Raw genomic sequence first — 19,906 nt, forward strand, 5'->3', positions numbered from 1 at the left:
TATATATATATTAAAAAATTTAAAAGAGAGAGAGAGAGAGCGCTGAAGGGAAGCTCACTCTCTTAGGGCGGAAGGGCAACTCTTAGACTTGAATTTAAGTGGTGGCCGTATTCCTTCCAAACATATCATTTTAACAACTTGTTCGGGAGCAGTAGGATGGAAAGGTGGCGCCCCATCCAGCATCTGGATTTAAAAAAATTAACGAAAAGAATGAAAGAAAAAAATTAGATTAAATAAGTTCCATTTCAACTTTCTAAGTTTTAGTTTAATCTACATTTCTACAAAGAATTTCACCATAAAAAAGTCAATAACAACCTCAATAGGCGTAGGCATAAATAAGGACTAATTTTCTTTGATGTGGTAGCATCCGTGATGGTAAATAATGTAGTGGGAGAATTCCTTCCTATCGGGTTACGACAGAGCATTGTGGGCTTTAATTACCTAATTTGATTTATAATTAGACATGTTGAAAATTATTTAACTTTTGGTTTATGCAATAGGGGTTGTTTCCTCTAGTTTATTCTTATCTGAGTGCTTGTATTCTTAATTTTTTCTAAAATGGTGGTTGGGCTTATTGGCTTGATTGGATTGAGATAGTGATCTCTTCAGGTCATCCAATGACCTACATCGGGTGACATGCTACAAAACTGTTACTTCGGAGTAATCATCCTACAGCTCTCCTAACCCTCCCCCGCCATCTAGTAGACCTAGATCAATATCATTTGGTATAAGAACACAATCTTAACCTAAAATACAAATAACATAGCCTACCCAATATCCTTCATCCTAAACCCCTCATTTTGTTAGCCAAAAGCCTAGATGGGAGAAAATGAACATCATGATGTTGAGAAGAAGCATGCCAAGTTGCGTCAATAAGCTAACAATGGAAGACATAAAGGGAGATCATCCAACTGCAACAAAGGCCGATCGCTTTTGAGAGAAACAATTCAGAGATGTCATCTACAGTGCTAATAGTTGCTCACCGGATCGAGAGGAGGATCCACCAGCAAGTTTCTAGCACTGAAGAATCAACAACTCGATAATTCGGCATTGCATACTAGAGGAGAGGCAATGGATTTGAAGTAAAGAACAACTGTCTGATTTTGATAAAAGTCTGGATCTGGATGAATCATTGAGTGGTTACCAACAGTAAAATAATTTTTTTAGTATAAAAATATTTCCATAATAAGAGAGTCAAATTGATAGCAAATAAACTCAGGACAAAGTCCTAAAACTTTACAACTTATATCAGAGAGATTCTTTTGTGGAACACACGACCAAATTTGACCAAATCATGTTGACATGTGAGTTAATAGAGCTAGACAGTGGCGATGTATCTTGAAGGGTTGAAATCATCTATCAACAATGTGATGTAGTTGGAAGATTATTGATCCCTACTTGATGTACAAATCCTAAATTCAAAGGTGGAGAAATGACATCATCATCAAGGGACTATCACACCTTACAGACAGGGCTTGAACTCAAAATGAGACCACAAAAAACACACCCATTAGAACACATAAGCCAGCCCCTCATGAGGCAAAATTAGCACAAAACAAAGAAAAGCAGGGGGACACCAACACTCCCAAATCTTTCCTAGTCATGAAGTGTTTCAAGTATCATGGCTTTGGAAACAAGCACCTGATCGAGAGGGTGATTTCTTTTATTGATCAGAAAGCAATAAAAGAAATGGACAATGACATGGAAGACATAAGAAAATGCTAGGAAGTAAAAGACAAGTACCAACTTTCAAAAGATGAGAGAGAGGTGCTAGATTGAACTCACGAGAGAATAATAGTGGCTCTGCCACAACATCTTTCATACTCATTACATCATGAAAGAATAATATGCGGACTTTTTATAGACAGACACAATTGTGAGAATGTTATATATACATAAATGGTAGACAAATTGAGTCAGACTACTTAGAAGCATACCCAATCATATTTATCGAATTGATTGAAGAATGAAAATGAGATCAATGTTAACAAAAGGTATCTAATAGAATTTAGAATGAAAAGAAGCTATAAGATCATGTGCGGTGGGAAGTCATGTTGGATGCATATAATATTTTATTGGGCATACAACGACATTATAATGGTATACTTCATGAATGTCACAAAAAACCCCTAAATATTTCTTAAAAATGGGAAGCATGATATACTTTTGCGCTTAAAAGAGTCAACAATGATGAGTAATCAAATAGAGATGAAGTTATAGCACCTCATAATATATATCTACAGGTTATTAGAGATGAGTAATCAAATCTCTTGCATGGACTCAATCACGAGCAGTTGAGATAAGGTGTGTGTGTGTGTGTGAGAGAGAGAGAGAGAAATAAATTCAGAATCGAGATGAGAGATTAGGTAATGGGTACTATATGAATCTAGGATGAGAGGCGATGAGATGTTCAGTGTGCTAGAAGGTTGGGTTTACGAGTGCTTTGTAAGGAGGAGAGGAGTGGACGGTTTTGCATGAGTTTTAGAGAAGCGATGCGGACAAAAATCATTCGGACTCAATCTCGAGCAGTTGAGATAAGGTGAGACAAAGAGAGTCAAAATCGAGAGAATAGAGAGCAGACGATGGGGACTATGTGAATCTAGGATGAGAAGCGAGGAGCTGTGCGATGTGCGAGAAGGCTAGGGTCACGAGAAGAGGAGTCGGCAATTTTGCATGAGAAGTAGAAAAGCGGAGCAAATTTGAGAAAATACGTATAAAAAAATTACGCGAGAGAGAGAGAGAGAGAGAAGCACTGTAATAAAAGTTGAATGTTTTTTATTCATTTTGACCAGTTTTTTCTTTTTTCTCTAAAAATAGACAATGGGATGGGCTTAAAATGCTCCTAACAGAATGGGATAGAGAATTGTGCAACATTTTGGAATCAATAATGGTGGCAAAAGAGGAAAACATAGTAGAAAATTTTAGTTGATATTTTTATAATATTCATAATAATATTGTTAAATTTACAATAATCTTACACATAAAAAAAGTTTATTTGTGTATGTATATCTTTTCTGGTGAATCATCGTTTCTCATATTTCTTAATTTGTGTCTTATCACAAGTTTTGCTTCCATGAAACGGATAATTCGGTTTAGATGTCTTTCCTGGGCCTTTTTTACTTTCTAGGTATGTAGGCACAATCAGTTTTGTGATTCAGCAATGTCTGAATAGTTTTGACGATGATAATTATATTTCAACTATGACTTGAACAACATTGCATCCATAATCCATCGTATTCATTGTACTCATTTGAATCAATAGTGAAAGTCCCTTTATAGAAAATTGGATGCTTTGAACGCCTTGACATAGTATTTTTATGAGACAAGTGACAGGATTTCAATTTATGTATTTTTTGCAAGCATGTTCAAAATTGTAGACTTTCTCCATATTAAAAGGCAGGTCGTTATACCATGCTTTGTCAAGCAAAATAGCTAGGAAATTTGACTTGGGTGTATGGAACCATGCATCAAGCATTTAGGAAAGATGCAATCTAAAGTGCTCTATTCTAATAGTGCGGCAAAGTGTAAAAAGTGAAGCACCTTTACTGCCAAACTGAAGGAATCCTAAGCGATGCATGGGATTCATTAAGCATATTATGTTTTCTTTGTGAAGATTGTTGCCTTATGTATACTGTGTGCTACTTTACTTGTGAAAGTGTTCAGGGATATATATTCAGCAGGGTCCAATGATATATAAGTTGAAATAAAATGCACACACTGGACCAAAAGAACAAAGATGTAAAACTTTTGCTATAATTTAGACATGTAAAACATGTTTAAGCAAACAAATATAGATAATCATGAAAATCACATAGAGAAAACTTTTGCAATTTCAACAAACCTCGTATAGAATGAGACCAAAAGAAAATGCATCAACCTTTCTGTCAAATATTTCGTTCTTGTAAACCTCAGGAGCCATATATACACCTAGCAGAAATAAATCCCTGTTAGTGTTAAACCATAAGAATGACATTCTATTGTGAAACTCATCAAAATGCACAGAAAATATAGTGTGATGGGCAATATATTTTACAATCAACTAAATGCATCAACACAGATACTGTGATATCCGTAATGACGTAAAAAACAATGCCATGATATCTGTTTTAAGGTAACCAACTAGTAACAGAAAATTAACTCAAATAATATGATTCAGGAAATAGAATGTTTTAGATGTGTTTTACAAGCATAACCAGCTAATTTATTTAGGCTAGAATTAGCATTTAGAGTTTAATTTAATTGAGTAGCTAAATAGAATAATGAGATTGCCCTAATCTAGATCCGATGATTCTATTACCCATGAGTACTAGTGGATTCAGCCTGCCAACATCGAAGAGTGTTGAATCATAAGTCTAGTGAATCTACTAACCATAGGCTATATATATATATATATATATATATAGAGAGAGAGAGAGAGAGAGAGAGAGAGAGAGGAAGTGTTGACCTCATTTTTAGTGAGGTCTAGTCTTCCTCTTAAGGTTTAGGATCTAGCCTTAGGGATCTCCCTTCGACTATCTTAGAACATTAGAAATGGGACCCGCCTCATTTTAGAAATTGAACCTACTTCTGTCTCCTTTTGGAGTTTCGTGTATGTGGTATCGACTTCTAGCACTTAGAAGGGCGAAACCGACCTGAGGAAACCCAAAAGGAATTCTTATAGGACCTTTCGAGCCACCGCCTTCTGCACAATTCACACTCCCGCGCGCACAAACTTCGCAATTAGGAGAGTTGACACATCCGATCGCCACAATTCACATCGCTTGCACTGTTACCTGTCGAAGACTCGAATAAACCTTTTGAAACGATCTATCGCGGGTCGAAATTTTGTGAAATTTGCGAAATTTTGTGAAATTTGCGAAATTTTGTGAAATTTGAATTTTGACGCGTTTTTGACCCGAGTGTCGACTATGTCGTCCGAGCGACCCCGGATGACAAAACGGACTGCACCAGCGCGTCCGGAACGTCGATTTTGCCTAGGGAAGACACCCGCGCGTGAATATTTTGCATATGATTTAATATATATATATATATATATATATATTAAATTTATATAAACCAAAATATTTCTTTTCCTCTTTAAGCCCCAAATCCCTAAACTCACGCACCCGAGCCCTGCCTCCCTTCCTTCTCCTGTTCGCGTGCCTAGCCTTTCCCTTTCTCGGTCTCGAGCCAACCAAGCTCCTCCTCCTCCACGCGAGAGAAAGTTGACTTCTCATTCGTCTTTGCCCGACACTTTTTGCACACGGCCTTCCTTCCCGAAGCCGTGCCAGTCTCCCCGCGCTGTGGTTTTCCCTTTCTTGGTAGTTTGACTCCTGGTAGCTTGCCCCATGGCAAATGGCAAATTTTCTCTTTCCCCCGTCTCTCCCTTTGCTGCCACTAGGCTGGCCGCTCGGTCCTAGATGTTTCGGTTGCTTCGCCTTATGTGAGTTTTGTGGGTTCATGGGGTGATCTTTTTTTCTCTTCTCCTTTCTTCTCTGCCTATAAAAATAATTTCTTTTGGAATTTTGGTGGTTGTTGAAAGTTTTCTAAGAGGAAAGGAGTAGAGATTTTGGTTGTGGGAGGAGTTTAGGAGGAGATTTCTGCGAGAGCATCTCCTTGAGGTGGTTTCTTGTGTTGCAGTGCTCTACATTTGCATTAAGGAGGTACCTCTTCTCCCCCTTTTTCGGTGCCTTGCTTCTTTTCGGTTTTCTCTCTGTCAAGCCTCCTCTTGCTCGGTTAAGTCGATAGTACAGCATGCTAGTTTAATCTACTTTCATATATTTTGAGATGTTTACCTTAAAAGCATGTTTCAGGGGTTCAATTTGATTACTTGCTTAGAATGGTGGAAATATAGCATGACATAAGTGTTCTTATTTTCTCTACCTGCTTGAGACGAAGCAGTGGCATAGTTCTATTATTGTGAACAGGAAGCTTGAGAAATGGTCTTGAAATAATTTTATCTTCTCTTGCAAGCATGTTAGGATATGTATTACGAAGCTTTTCATCTATTTTCATTTAGTACGGGATATTAGAAAGGTTATTTGGCCTTTCATGCACGTTAGGAGGAAATGTATTTAATTTGGAAAGCTTTGTATCTTGTTTTGAGAGATTGGCTTAGCTCCTCATGAGGCATCTACCCTGCTCAAAAATCTGTTGGAATCGTTGTATGCTGGGAATATTTAGACATGCAGGTTGTTCCTTGGCTTTGGATGGCTCGGTTTTACCTAGAGGTGGCTGGAACTTTAATTTCTATTAAAGCCTGAATTTATATCAATGTTTGGGCCCTGTTTTAATCTTGCTGAGCTCTGTTTTGGCTTTTGGTTCTTTTTGGGCTCGGTTTTGGCTAGATTTGGAGTCTCGGTTTTTTTTTTGGAATTGAAATGAATAGAGCTCTATCCTTTATGGAGGCCTGGATTTTAATACTATTGGGTTTGGTTTTGGCCCCTGTTGGGCTCGGTTTTGGCCCCTGCTGGGCTCGATTTTGGCATTCCACCGGTGTCTTGGCTCAAATATACGTGTGGTGGATGAATGTATGTTGATTCGGAATAACTCTGTAGTTATTCTTGTGTAAGACATGCGTTGGTTCTATATTTTGATGTCTCAGGGGTATGGAAATGTTTTTTTTCTACTATTTTGTTGTAACCCGAATTCGAACCTTAGCTGTGGCTCGGTTTTGGCTTGGTTTGGAGTCTCGGCCTTGGCTTGAAATGGCTAGAACTCTTTTTTTTTATGGAAGCCTGAATTTTAATATTGTTGGGCTCGGTTTAAGGCCGATTTGGGGTGTGGCTTTGTTGGTTTTGGCCCTTGCTGGGCTCGGTTTTGGATTGTGGTGGTTTTGTTTTGGCCATTTGATGGTTGCGGTTTTAGACCTTGTTGGGCTTGATCTTATCTTTGGGAAGCCCTGTCAGAGCTTGCGGTGTGGTTCAGCTTTGATTTTGGCCAAGATTTTGTTTTGAGGTGATGTGTGCCTTGGTTTGGGAATTCGGTTGACCTTCTTTGCTTCCCCGTTCCTTTTGGCAGCCTTGCCCTTGAGCCTTACTTGTTGTGCCTTGGATTGGCTGTGGGGGGGGGGGTGCGGGGGGTGGTGGGCCTATTCTTGTTGGGCTTGAAAAACTTGAACGATTATGGGGGCATCAAGTGTGTCATCCAAAAATATATGTAAGTGCATTATCTATAAAATGAGTTGATTCAAAATGAGTTAGGCATATGTTTTGAGTCTTACTTGGGGAAATTGGAGCTGGTTTAAGATGGATTTATGAAAACCTGTGCATTCACTCTCCTATGTATATCGAAACTTTTAGGGAATTGATTCGGGTTTGCCATAGCCGTGAGCCTCACTTGGCGTTTCTCACTTGCTGTTTCTTGGGTTTGCCTCAATTGTGAGCCTCCCCTTTTGGTCCTTACCCGTGAGGCCTATTGGAGGTCATTGGGTGTGATTTGGTCCTCCTTGCTAGGCTTGATTGGCTTGAGTGTTGTGGATGAATCAAGTTTGCCATACCAAAAATTATAATCTCTTTAGTTATCCTCTTATGTTTGTCAGGGAAGCACAGTAGCCATTGGTGGGTCTTTTGGTCGCCTTAGCCGTGAACCTCATTTGACCCTGTTTCTTGTCTTGGCCAAGGGCCTTGATGGTTGCTTCCTCTTTTCTATTGACCCCGTCCGTGAGCATTTATTTGGTTCTGTGGGAGGATTTCATTCTTATTCGACGTATATGGCTATTTATTAATCTGAAAGTTGGGGGAATTTTGATTTCGGCATGAGTTTGAAAATATTAATGGTGGTTTCCCCGTGATCATTTTCCCGTGATCATTTTCTCGAAGTCACTTTCTTTTGAAGTTTGGGAGATTTTAAACCTCATTTTGGGAAAGCATTTGGTGGACTCGATCAATCCTATGTCTTTGGGGTTTGAGAAAATTAGCGCAAGGTGCCCCTTTATGTTTGTTAGGAAAGACCTTGGGCCCTATTTCACCAGGTTTTTTCGATACGAGTTTTGAGAACTGATTCATTCTCCTTTTTTGGTGTTTTAGATGGATCAATACCTCCTCTCTCTCACCACATTTTTGTTCTTTTCTTTCCTTGCTTCTTGGCTCGTTCTTTTTGATGCTTATGTGCGATGCATAAGTGTCCACGTATAGCCTTTTGCTATACGTGAAACCATCAAGCAAGGTCGCAAGTAGTCGTTTCGGGGCGTACGGAAGGCACACCGAAGATAGAGCATAAAGATGGCCTATCCTATACATCAAGATCCAGACATTTGATGAACAATAGGATATGGTATCCTTCGACGACATAAGTCTAGCGGGAGTTGGCTCGAACCTTCTCAGATGATTGGCAGTCCCGCGCCCGACAGTGTAATCGATTCGTGGACAACGAAAATTTCTAAAAAAAAAATAAATATAAATTTTGATAACCCTTTTCAAGCAAAAACATACTTTTCTACGAAACAAAATTGATAACTCTTCTTTGCATGTTTAAAATTTATATGCATGTTAAAAAAAACATAAAACAGACTTTAAAGTTGGTTGTCCACCTGACGAATACTCGTTTAGGCTGGGAAATAGCCCTCTAAGTGAGGTTTAAGACACAATTCTAGACGAGTGGCGGGTTCTATATATTCGGGTGACCAAGTAGCCTTCGTAGACCCTCGAGAATAAATATACAGCTGAGCCTAGTCTCATACGAGTGCTTGCGGTCCCCCTCGTCTTAATCTTTTTTTGTTTTATCGAAGCTTTAGGACAGAGCACTCATGTTACCTTTCCTTTCTTTCGGGATTTCTCCAGGATTTTTGAGGATTTTCTTTTACTTGAGTCTCTTCTCGTTGATTTTCTCGAGTTTTCTGCTCTTCCTCAGATTTTCTGGATGACGTTTTCTTCCGGACTTTGCTTTTGAGATGCATTTAGGCTTGCTATACTTAAGGAACATCGGATCTCACGGGCGTACATGTTTGCTTTACATTTTTCAGTACTTTATTTTTCTGTTCCTACCTGTTATTGTACTGTATAGCATGTTATATTTTTCCTGTTTTCTACCTGCTACTGTTCTTCCTGTCAACATGTTATATTTTTCCTGTTTCTACCTGCTATTGTTCCTACCTACTACCGTACCGTACAATATGTTATATTATTCATGTTTCTACTCGCTACTGTTCTTTCTGTATAGCATGTTATACTGTTCCTGTTTCTACCTGCTACTATTCTACATGCATTCTACTGTTTGTTCCTGTATTGCACATTTTATATTATATAGCGTTAAGCATGTTTTCTTTTTATATAGGATGTTTAGAGGACTACAACCATAGGGCCGTTTGATTTGACACCATAACTGGACACCCTAGAAAACTTAAACTCGTCACCTCGAGGAACTTGGAGCTAGCGTGGTGGGCAGCACGACCATCTTCAACAGCAGAACATGTCTTCCCCAGCAAAATTATTCATTTTCCTAAAAATTAAACAACGATTCAAAAGACTTCGAGGTTGTTTGTCTAGCGCAACATAAATCCTCCACATTTTCTTTAGGCATTCGTATATCTCTGCTGTACGATTTAAGCCCTTTAAGCCCTAACTCGTTCTAGAACTCGTTCTAGGTTTCGAGGTTGTCGTCCGATTTGACGTAAACCCTCATATCTTCTAAGCAATCTGTGTGGTCATATCACGCAAATATAAGCCCTAATTAAATAAAATTGGCACGATGAAACATTTTAATAATTTCTTCTCAAAATTGAAGTCAAATCATAGGATAGACTGGGAAGTCATTGAGGTTCTCCTCTGGGTCTGTGGCCTCCCCTAATTTCTCTTCATTTGGATTCCTCAACATTGTTCCGGGTTCGAGCATTTCCACTTTCACACATCTTCGTCTGATTTTGTTGAAAAGTCCTATCCTTTTGACTTCTTTGAAGATAGTATTCCCTAATTTTTATCGAGAGTTTTCTTAGGTGACTTCGGTTATTTAAGATGTAATTAACTATAGGGGCTTGCCCTTTATAGGAAGTTTTTCCGAACTCAGCTTAAAATAAACCCTATTTAATTCTTTGCATTAAATAGGGGAACTTGTTGGCAAATAAAAGGTTTCACAGACAAAGTCAAACGGATGTCATATACTTAGTTTATTTGATCGAGTCTCATCCTCAAGCCTTGTGTTTATCCCTCGGGATAGATACAGGATTTGAGGTAGAGCGCTCTTTTATTTAAACTGTGGAAAATATGAGGTCAGTTTGATTTCATATTCTTTTAAAATTATATATATATGTAAATTAAAATGTCCTTCCGAAGCGGGCGACGGGACTTCACTTCTAGCGACCTACAGCTTCTTACGGACAACTTTTGAACAAATCACCCATAAATTTTTAACTTTCCCCCTTTTAGCGCCGACAGGAAGCCCAAAGGCTAATATATTAAAAGGAAATAAAGATACATATATATTGTGTGGAAGGACCCACGCATGGCACTCTTCTCCCACGATAATCATCATATACAAAAGGTTCCAAAAAAAGAGAAAATAGAGAAAATACAAAAGACCTAAATAAAAAAAACAAAAATGCAAAAAAAATCGTAGTATCAGCCAGCTATAAAGCGACCCAATTTTCCTTTGCTCTACCTCCAGTTCTAGGAAAGGAGCCAGATAATAAATTGTTAAGATGAGTGTCATTGCCAATAATGACCAAAGTATCATCCAATAAGTTTTCAAGCTCGAGTTGCACCTAGTTTTCTTCTTCCTCCTGAAATAAACCTATCATTCTTCATCAATCCACCCTCTTGTGCTCGACGACAAAGTTCTTGTATTCGACCACGACTACGAAGGACTCGACTACGAAGGACTTTGCGCTCATCAATCTCCATCACGATCGTCCTCTCTTTCGCGCCCAACGATGAAGGGCCTCAGCCTCTTCTGCAGAAGTGTGTCCGTGCGAGCGTCGTCGGGATCGTTGCTGCACGTTGTCGGGATCGCTAAAGTCTTCTGCAAAGACGTCTCTATCTGCGACATCCGTGGATAAGCGATCCGCACAGTTGTCTGTGTTCTCTCTTCTGCGCAGCATTGCCCCCAGAACTTTCTGTCCGACTTGTAGCTCTTCTCCCCTTGCCGTGACTTGCTATGATGGAGCTTCCTCCTTCAGTTGAGCCCGGTAAAACCTCTTTTGCCCACGTTGTGGGTAATCTTCAGAGGGAGACGGCGAGGTGTCTTCCCCTCAAGTTATAAGGAGTATCGTGATGGTACAGGTGACTGTCCCTTTATTAAGAATGCAAACAAGAAAAGTGGGAAGACAACACTATTTTTTTCTGAGTCAGAAATTCCAACCCTAACTGAAAAATTCAAATTTGCACTCATTGGGAAATTTCAATGGGGACACCTAGCTATGGAAGTTATCAGGAAAAACTTTGATGATCTCAAATTAGCAGGAAAGTGGAAAGTGGGGTTCATGGATGTGAGACATGTTTTGATTCAGTTAACTGTGCCTGAAGACTACACTCGTATTTCTCCAAAAAATATCTTAACATTGCTGGTAAACTAGTGAAACTACTCAAGTGGTCTCCTGATTTTGACCCCAATCATGAACCTCCTACTGTATCAGTATGGTTTAGTCTACCTGGTCTCAAGCTGCACTTTTTTCATCATCAGGTTCTTTACTCTATTAATGTCACACTTGGGGACCCTATGAAGCAAGATCTACCCACTTTCAACCTTACCAGACCTGTGAGCAGAATACTTGTGGAAAGAGATATTACTTTGTTTGATGTTACTGAAGTTTGGTTAGGCACAACGCATAATGAATATTGACAACAAATCATCATGGAGCATAGACCTTATTGTTCTCATTGTAAGATATTTGGGCACACTCTTGATAAATGTCATAAGCTTCACCCTAATTCGAAATCTAAAGCTCAAGTGAATAAATAAGGTTCTAAAGATATATATATATACCACCTGAAGAGAAAGCTACCACAGGACAGATTTTGGTGTCTGATTCTATTACCCTTGTCATTACTATTACTGCGAGTGATGTGATGCCGACACCTTCAAACCCCATAGAAAACAATACTGATGGACAATTACCTACAAATGATAGTGTTCGGACTGATAATCAGGAGAGTCTCGTAGCTCCACTTCTTCAAAAAGTATCGGGTGAAGAGGCAACTCATACTTCACATATACTAGAATCTATTGTGGGTACTACGGTTGGTATTCCTTCTGCTTCAGCTCTACCCCATCAGACTGATTCTTCGGAACTGATTCTTCGGATGAGGAATGGAATGACAGGTCTATTCTAGGAGGAAGAAGAAGAGTGAAGCCCGACTCCAACTCGGTAACATGTTGGATGATACATTGGTTACTACTGGCAATGGCAATTATCTTACCAACTTATTAGCTTGCTCCTTCTCTAAAACTAGAGGCAGAGGCAAAACCAAATTGGGTCGCTCTCTAGCCACCTGATACTATGTATTTCGGCACTATTGTTCAGCACTGTTAGGCTTTTTATTTTAGTATCTAATGTATTTTCTGTTTTTTCTAGTTTTGAAACTTTTTGTGGTTTATTGTGTGGACAGGGTGTCATGTTTGAGCCCTCCAACACATTGTATCTGTATCTTTTTTTCTATTTAATATATTAGTCTTTTTAGGTTTTCAATATATATATATATATATATACATATATAACTCATATGTCTTCGTCGACCACGCTTTGCTAGAGTTTCGCCTTTATGGAAAACCCTGGTTTCTGCTCCACTACATCCTTTCGTTGATCACGCTCTGCTCATCATTCGTCGTTTTCGTTGATTTCCTTTTGTTTTGCCATTGTCGCCGTGCGCCATCTTCAGTCATCGTCCCGATAAGGCCTCGCGTTCGTCGGGCTTGGCTTCTGAGGCTTCCTGCATCTTCGACTTCGACAGCTTCTCAGCTGCCACGCCGTAGTCTTACTGGGTGCAATCTCTCCTAGTGCTCGAAGCAGAAGTTTCACATCGACTTTTGTTGTTTTCTACACTGCAATTTCATTGTTCATAACGCCGCGCCTCCTTGTATTGGTGATGGCTTTGGACAAAACGTATGTTGCTGCCCTTGCGGTTGTTCACGCCTCAGGTAATCCTAAATCGTGTTCCCTCCATCGTTTGCGTCAGTGGAGGACATCAAGAAACCTGGAAATAAGAATGGAAAGTCAGCCATCTTTTTTACGGAAGCAAAATGTAATCAACTTGCTTTCTCCTGTCATCTGAATTTGGTCGAGAAATTCCTTCATGACCATCCTAAAATGGAGCTTATTTGTAAAGAATTTGAGCCTATGCACCTTACTGGGGAGTGAAAAATTGAACTTTTAGATGGAAGACACATGTTTATTCAACTAAACAATGAAAATGGTTGTATGCGCTTATTTGCTAGAAGACTGATTTGGATTGATAACAAAGCAATGGAGATTTTGAAATATTCAGTAAATTCACAGACAAAACTGTCAATCATTCTGGTCTCGATTCGCCTCCCTAGACTGAAATTTCATTATTTTACTCAAGAAGTGTTGTACTCTATTGTCTTAGTATTCGGTAAACCTCTCAAAACGAACATTCCTACTTTTAATCTTTCTCATCCCTCTGAAGCAATAGTATTTGTTAAAAGGGATGCCACTTTAATCGCTTCTCAGAAAATTTGATTAGGCACACAACACCATGGATATTGACAAAAGATTGTGATTAAGCTTTTCCCTTCGTATTGCTCGAATTACCGTATGTTAGGCCACTCCTTTTATCAATGTCACCATCTACACCCCCAGCTAAGACCAAAGAAGCAGAGAGCTCAGCCAGAGGCAGTTATTTCCCATCCTCCTGATCTACACCAAGTTATTGACATTATAGATCATCAGAATGATACTCCTGAAGATACCACTATCATCGCGGGTAATATGCCACAAAAAGCTCATGATGTAGGCCCCCCGTTTCCTCTTATGGAACCTCCTTTCGTGGGGGCAGTGGAGGCATTTCATACTTCACTAGCTCTAGAATCTAACTTTGATGTAACGAGTGGCAATATTTCTATTGCATTTATACCGCCTCATCAGATAGAGCAAGTTGTTACTATTAGTCAGACACATGAGGCTCACGATGTGCAACAGCATACACCTGTCCGACAATCTTTAGCCAATCCACTGATCAGAAGAGTCAATCTTCGGATGAGGAATGACAGGTTTATACATCTAAGAAGAAGAAGAAGAATGAAGGTCTACTACCAAACTTGATGAACGATACATTGGTTATTTTGGACAATGACAACAAACTTAACAATTTGTTAATTGGCTTCCGTCCTAGAACCAGAGAGTGACGGCTAAATTGGATCACTAGCAAGCTAACTGAATCTGCGAGTATTGGCAGACTTTTGGTGTACAATTTCTATTTCTATATTTTAATCTTGGTTTTTTGGGTATACATGTATTTTCTATGTGTGTGTTGTATGACGGGTGGTTAGGGTGCCAATTTGGGCTCTTTCATTCAACCTATCTGTACCTTTACTTTTATTAATATATTTGTCATATAATTAGGGAGACCTATGAAATTGGATGCACCCACCTTCAATCTAACCAATCATTCGGTTGCAAGAATTCTTGTTAAAAGAGATATCACCCTCCCTGATATGGACGAAATATGGTTTGGTACAGCCCACAATGGATATTGGCAGCCAATTATAACTGAACAAAGACCATAATACTGCAATCACTGTAAGCTGTTTGGGCATACCCCAGTCAAATGCTTCAGACTTCACCCATATTTGAGATCGGCAGGTCCTAACAACACTATCCATGTGGAGGAAAATACAACAGACACTGTTAATCTTTTAGAAATGTTGAATGAGAATTTAACTCATAAGGCTACTCCTCACCAACCAGACCAGCAGCGTTCGCCTACTATTGTTGATGCAGCTCTTCCTCAGATTACAAATTCTACGAATTGTGTTGTAGCAGATGCTAGCCGAAGTGGCTTGAATCCACCTACTGCGGGAGAAGAGGGTACTCATGTTATGGAGGAGTGTCAGGATCAAGGCGTGTTGCAGGCTAAGTCAGATCAGCAGTTTACTTCCATCGAAGGTCCACCTATTGTTCACACGAGACTTCCTCCGGCAGATGATTGACAGGTTTACAAACCAAGAAAGAAGAAGAAAGGAATAGCAGGTTTCAGTAACTCTCAGGATGACTGTATCATTGTTTCGGGCGGAAGCTCACATCTCAGTATGTTGTTGGACTCCCTCCCTAGATCTAGGGGAAGGGGAAGCGGTAAATCCACGGACTACACCCTCTATGATTAGGAGTTGTTTTTTTGTTTTATTTTTGGGGAATACGTTTGTAATCCCTGTGAGTGGGATCTTTGTTCCCACTCATTAAAATCTTTGTATCCTCTTTTTTTTATCAATGAATTTTGCCTTTTCAAATATATATATATATATATATATATATATATATATATACAACTCTCCCGTCTTTCAGGAATAGCGGCAAAATGGCGGACAAACTAATTTTACAAAAAAGTTCCAAGGCACTTGCGGTTCAGAGGTATTGGACATGAATAACAAGAGCTCGTAGGTGCGACATGATTGTCATTATCATGATAATTTTTAGATTTATATTATTATTGTTCATGGAATAGATCGTGTTTGTTGGGATTATTGGCACAAGATCTAGCCAAATTTTAATATAGAAAAAATCCAAGTTGACAGTAAATAACTCCAAGATATATATACTCCATATTGCCTCTCCAAGTCACCAAAGCACCAGGCATGTGCATCTTGTAGAAACTTGTTTGAAAATTAATTTAGATTAAATTATGCCAAGATAAATAATAGAACAAAAAATAAGGAAAAAGTACATTTTTCCTATGCCAACATTTTCAGTATGTACTTTATAATACACCAAAAAAAACTAAAAAAAGAATAAATACATTATCAGTATGTACTTAATGACATAAATACACACAAAAAAAACTAACTAAAAAAAGAACAAATACATTGTGCACTTATCACAATTTGTTGTGATGCCCTCGACAGGAATAAAAGCAATGATCTTCACATGGAAATATGTTGCTCAGTTTAATCTTTTCTTGATTCAAATCAACACAGCTGTTTGAGTATGCAAGTGAATCTGATGAAAATATCAGGCTTCAACTCACAAGGTTGTCTCAGCTTAATTACCATGAATTTGAGTTTCCGTGAAGTAAGCCAGATCATTTAATTTGAATTGAACCCATGCCTCAACAGGAAGAAAAAACACTAATTGCTGGTAACACAGTACCCAGGCCTCTCCGATACATAAAATAAATGGCAATTAAATACAACAAATATAATAGGACGTGAACTTGTGTAAACAACTCCAAAACGAGAGGCCAGGATTTTCATTTGAAAAGATCCTATGTGAGAGAAAAATAAAAATATTAATTACCTAAATAGTGAAAATTATTCTTTCCTTTGCCCTTAATTTATGTCATTAACTACCAATATCAGGAGAGATTTGAAAATTCCAATCCATCAACAAACATAAGAACTGTAAGCAATTCATAAATTGTTCCCTATCAAAGTAAAAACTATGGACTAAAAGTTTGGACTAATCATCGAGAATAGGAAACAAATTCTCACTTAATTTGTTCACATGAGACATAGGATGTGCTAGTTTGGCTTTTCCCAGAGATACTTTTGAAAGCTTTATCAAACCAAACCCAGCCACCTTCAATTTGTCACCAGCATCCATTAATATATGCCTGGCACCTTAGCAAAACGTCTACTAGTAAATGATAGTGCAAAAAAGCGCACTCAAAACAAGTTAGGATTTCATAATCTAGCCAACTTACTTGGGCTTTAAATTACAGTGTATAATAGGGTCTGGCTTGCATTCATGCAGATAATTCATGCCCCTATTACAAGAAAAGAAAAGAACCGAGTCAAATAAGTTTCAAATGTAAGAGCGTGCATGGATGAGATAATAAGAAGAAAAAAAAAATTCAATTTTTAAAGACACAATTTTGTAACTAGAAAATGATGCGACACAAATAAAAACCTCGAAAGTGCATCCCAAGGGCCGTGGAGGTTGGCTAGGTGAATCTGGATAGCTAGCAAGGTGGCGGCAACAAAGGCAAGGTGAGAAAACTGCAGAAACAGCTAGAGGGTTGGTTGTCCTGTGCAACGACAACAAGAAATTAGGGCAAAAAAGGCAAGAAAAGCAAATGTTTGCTGTTTCGGGACGGCGGCAGCAAGGACTGGTGGGTCGAAAGTGATGTTTAGCAAAGATACGGGCGGCTTGAGTCTTCTTAGTCTCTGTTTTTGTCAGTTTATTCGAGGAAGAAGACAACAAAGGAACTCCAAAAAATTTGTTTGGAGAAAAGTTTAAGATAAGTACCTTGTATTTTTTTTTTTAAGTTTTGTTTTATTGTGTAAACTTTGAATTTAATATAATTTATGTTTTGTTGTGTTATCCCCATAAATTCTAAGTAGTTTTCTTTTTTTTTTCTCCTTACAATAAGAAGTAATCATGTGTAGGATTAGACTTGTTTAAAATTTCTCTTATTTCATACTTGTAATGATTCATTACTTCGTTCTTCATTTACATCTGCAATCTAGTCAATTGGAATGTTAAAATTTATTGTGAATCCATAATTACCTGGGAGAGCTATGTGTTCATCAACTAGTAGAATCACATTAATTTCATGGGCGAGAAGGTAATTCATGGATTAGTGCAATTAGATAGGGAGATAAGTTTGATGGGCGTAGAATTGGTGTTTTTAGGGTGACATGCTAGATTCTTTTCAATTTGGTCTAGATTTTGGAACCTTAGGACCAATTAGTCTTATATAGAGGGCACAGTGAGTAATTTAGAAGTGAGAGACTGGAACCTACCCAGCATAACTTGAGAACATTTGGAACCTTACTTTAAATTAGTCAATGTTCTTTACGCACTCGGAAGAGAATAAAAAATATGATTGCTCCTATTTGACACAAAATTACATTTTAACGTTTAAACATTTGATTCCTACACTAATTATAATCTCATTGCAAGGGGAAAGAACTTTCACATAATTTGAACTCTTTTCCATAAAACTAGTTTAAAAATACTTTATTTTCTTTAAGCTTTGAATTTAATTTTTGTAGAAATTTAGTAACTTCTTTTTACACAAATTTGTCACCATATGTCCCAAATAATTGTTTGCAGTTTGAATTAAGTTTTTGAATTCAATAAAAAGAGTTTCACCTTCCCTGTCAGACCGATACTGGGGTTTTTAAAGAAAATCTTATATTACTTGAAACGATGAGTATACTTGCATAGTACCCCTAATCTGTAACATATTAATCAAATTTTAAATTATATAGCATATCATTTATACACACTAGCCGCTAAATATAAACCGGGCAAAATTTTTGACCATCTGTTGGAAAGTAAATAATTGCGTAATTGCGGGTCGAGTCAGGTAGCTGCCTCCACGACATGCCCGTTCTTGAGTCACTGCCCCCACGACACACTCCTCACCATTTTTATCATATGATTTTTTACATTTGCATTTATATGCATGTATGGATAGTCAGTCACGCTTGATAGACGAGTGACCCCATGTTGGTTGCGATGTTTTAACGAGAATTGTTTGTCAAGTCGATCCCAGCGAGCAATGCGAGTTAAGACATCGAGATTGACACGAGTATGACTATGTTAAGGATTCAAGGATCTAACTCGTGTCACATTGCAGTTATGGGTCAATATTTAATGACCCTTGTTTTAAAACTAATATATATTTCTCCTTATTACATCCATCATAATTTTAAAATTATACATGTAGGAAGCAAGGTCATACGTAAGGTCAACCCTTTTTCAAAATCCATCCTGGGTGACACCCTTTAGATCCCTTGGATTTTTCGAACGAGACCGGTATGACGACTCTGTCAAAGTCATACATACCCGAAGACTTACCCTAACTACTTAGATGTTAGTTAGAACACTTTCAGTTAGATGATGTGTTAGGTTAGGACGATGGTGCTATGTAGTATTTTCAACACCTCTAGCTATTGTTCTCTGCTGATTTTATTGTTCTAGTCAAACGTCACTTTTGTGTCTTTTTGATGTATTTGCATGTTTGATATGTGATAGTATGTTAAAGCATTCTTCTGCAAAGAGTTGTGTCTATATATATGCACAATAACAAGTACAATTAAGGGGAAGCGTATAATGATTTATACTAACCTTTGCTTGCAGATGCTATTTAGCTCTCCCGATAAAAAGGGCACGACTCAGATACGATTGCATGAGTTAAATCGTGTTAATAACCTTCTGAAGGTCGAGTCTTTATTTTATATTTCAAATGTATTTGATAGAGACCCTAGATTGAGTTTTATCAGAAATAAGATACAGGCACAAATTTCGAAGTGACGACACATTGAACCACGTGACAAGGACCAAGAGTGGCAACTTATATCCCATACTTTAAGTTTGAGTTCTATATTTTTTGTATAGATCTAGGACCAAAAATGTATATGCGGAGTCCGACCGCCTTTCCTGCGTTTCCTAGGATGTCGCCAACCCAGCGACATTGACCTTGTATAATTCAGTGTGTTTTACTTTATATTGCATGTTTATATGTTTTGATTGTTTTTTCTGTTTCTTTCAGGTTTATATGGGATGCTACGAATATTTTAATCTAGACTCATTAATGTCCTTAAAATTATAAATTTTCTAATCAAATTTCTAAAAATAAAACATTGAGATAAACAAAATTTTATGATTAAAATTGTCAGAATTTTCAAAAAACTGTTTTTATTTTACTGCATGGCCTTCGGACCAAATTTTAAACGGGTTGCATAGCATGACTCTCACCAAATCATAATTAATAGGACCTCCACATCAGGACTTATTAGCTAACTGCATCATATGCATGTCTTGAGGAGAATCCCCCGTGCTTCTTCAGCCTGACTGACCAAGCATAAATTTCTA

At 38.1% G+C, this 19,906-nt stretch overlaps 1 protein-coding gene across 2 annotated transcripts in view; it reads right to left on the reverse strand.

Annotated features, from left to right (window-relative positions):
* LOC110033639 (dual specificity protein kinase shkC-like) overlaps positions 1–19,906 on the reverse strand; it is a 49,137-nt gene that overhangs the window by 3,414 nt on the left and 25,817 nt on the right. For both annotated transcript variants that reach the window (XM_020737686.1, XM_020737685.1), the window contains exons 8-11: positions 16,785–16,847; positions 16,573–16,694; positions 3,842–3,927; positions 59–183 (exon numbers count right to left, since the gene is read on the reverse strand). In XM_020737686.1, coding sequence (XP_020593345.1) covers positions 59–183; positions 3,842–3,927; positions 16,573–16,694; positions 16,785–16,847 — 396 coding nt within the window. The remainder of the gene's footprint in view (positions 1–58; positions 184–3,841; positions 3,928–16,572; positions 16,695–16,784; positions 16,848–19,906) is intronic.

This window comes from Phalaenopsis equestris, unplaced genomic scaffold (assembly GCF_001263595.1).
Source record: "Phalaenopsis equestris unplaced genomic scaffold, ASM126359v1 Scaffold001243, whole genome shotgun sequence".
Taxonomy (NCBI): domain Eukaryota; kingdom Viridiplantae; phylum Streptophyta; class Magnoliopsida; order Asparagales; family Orchidaceae; genus Phalaenopsis; species Phalaenopsis equestris.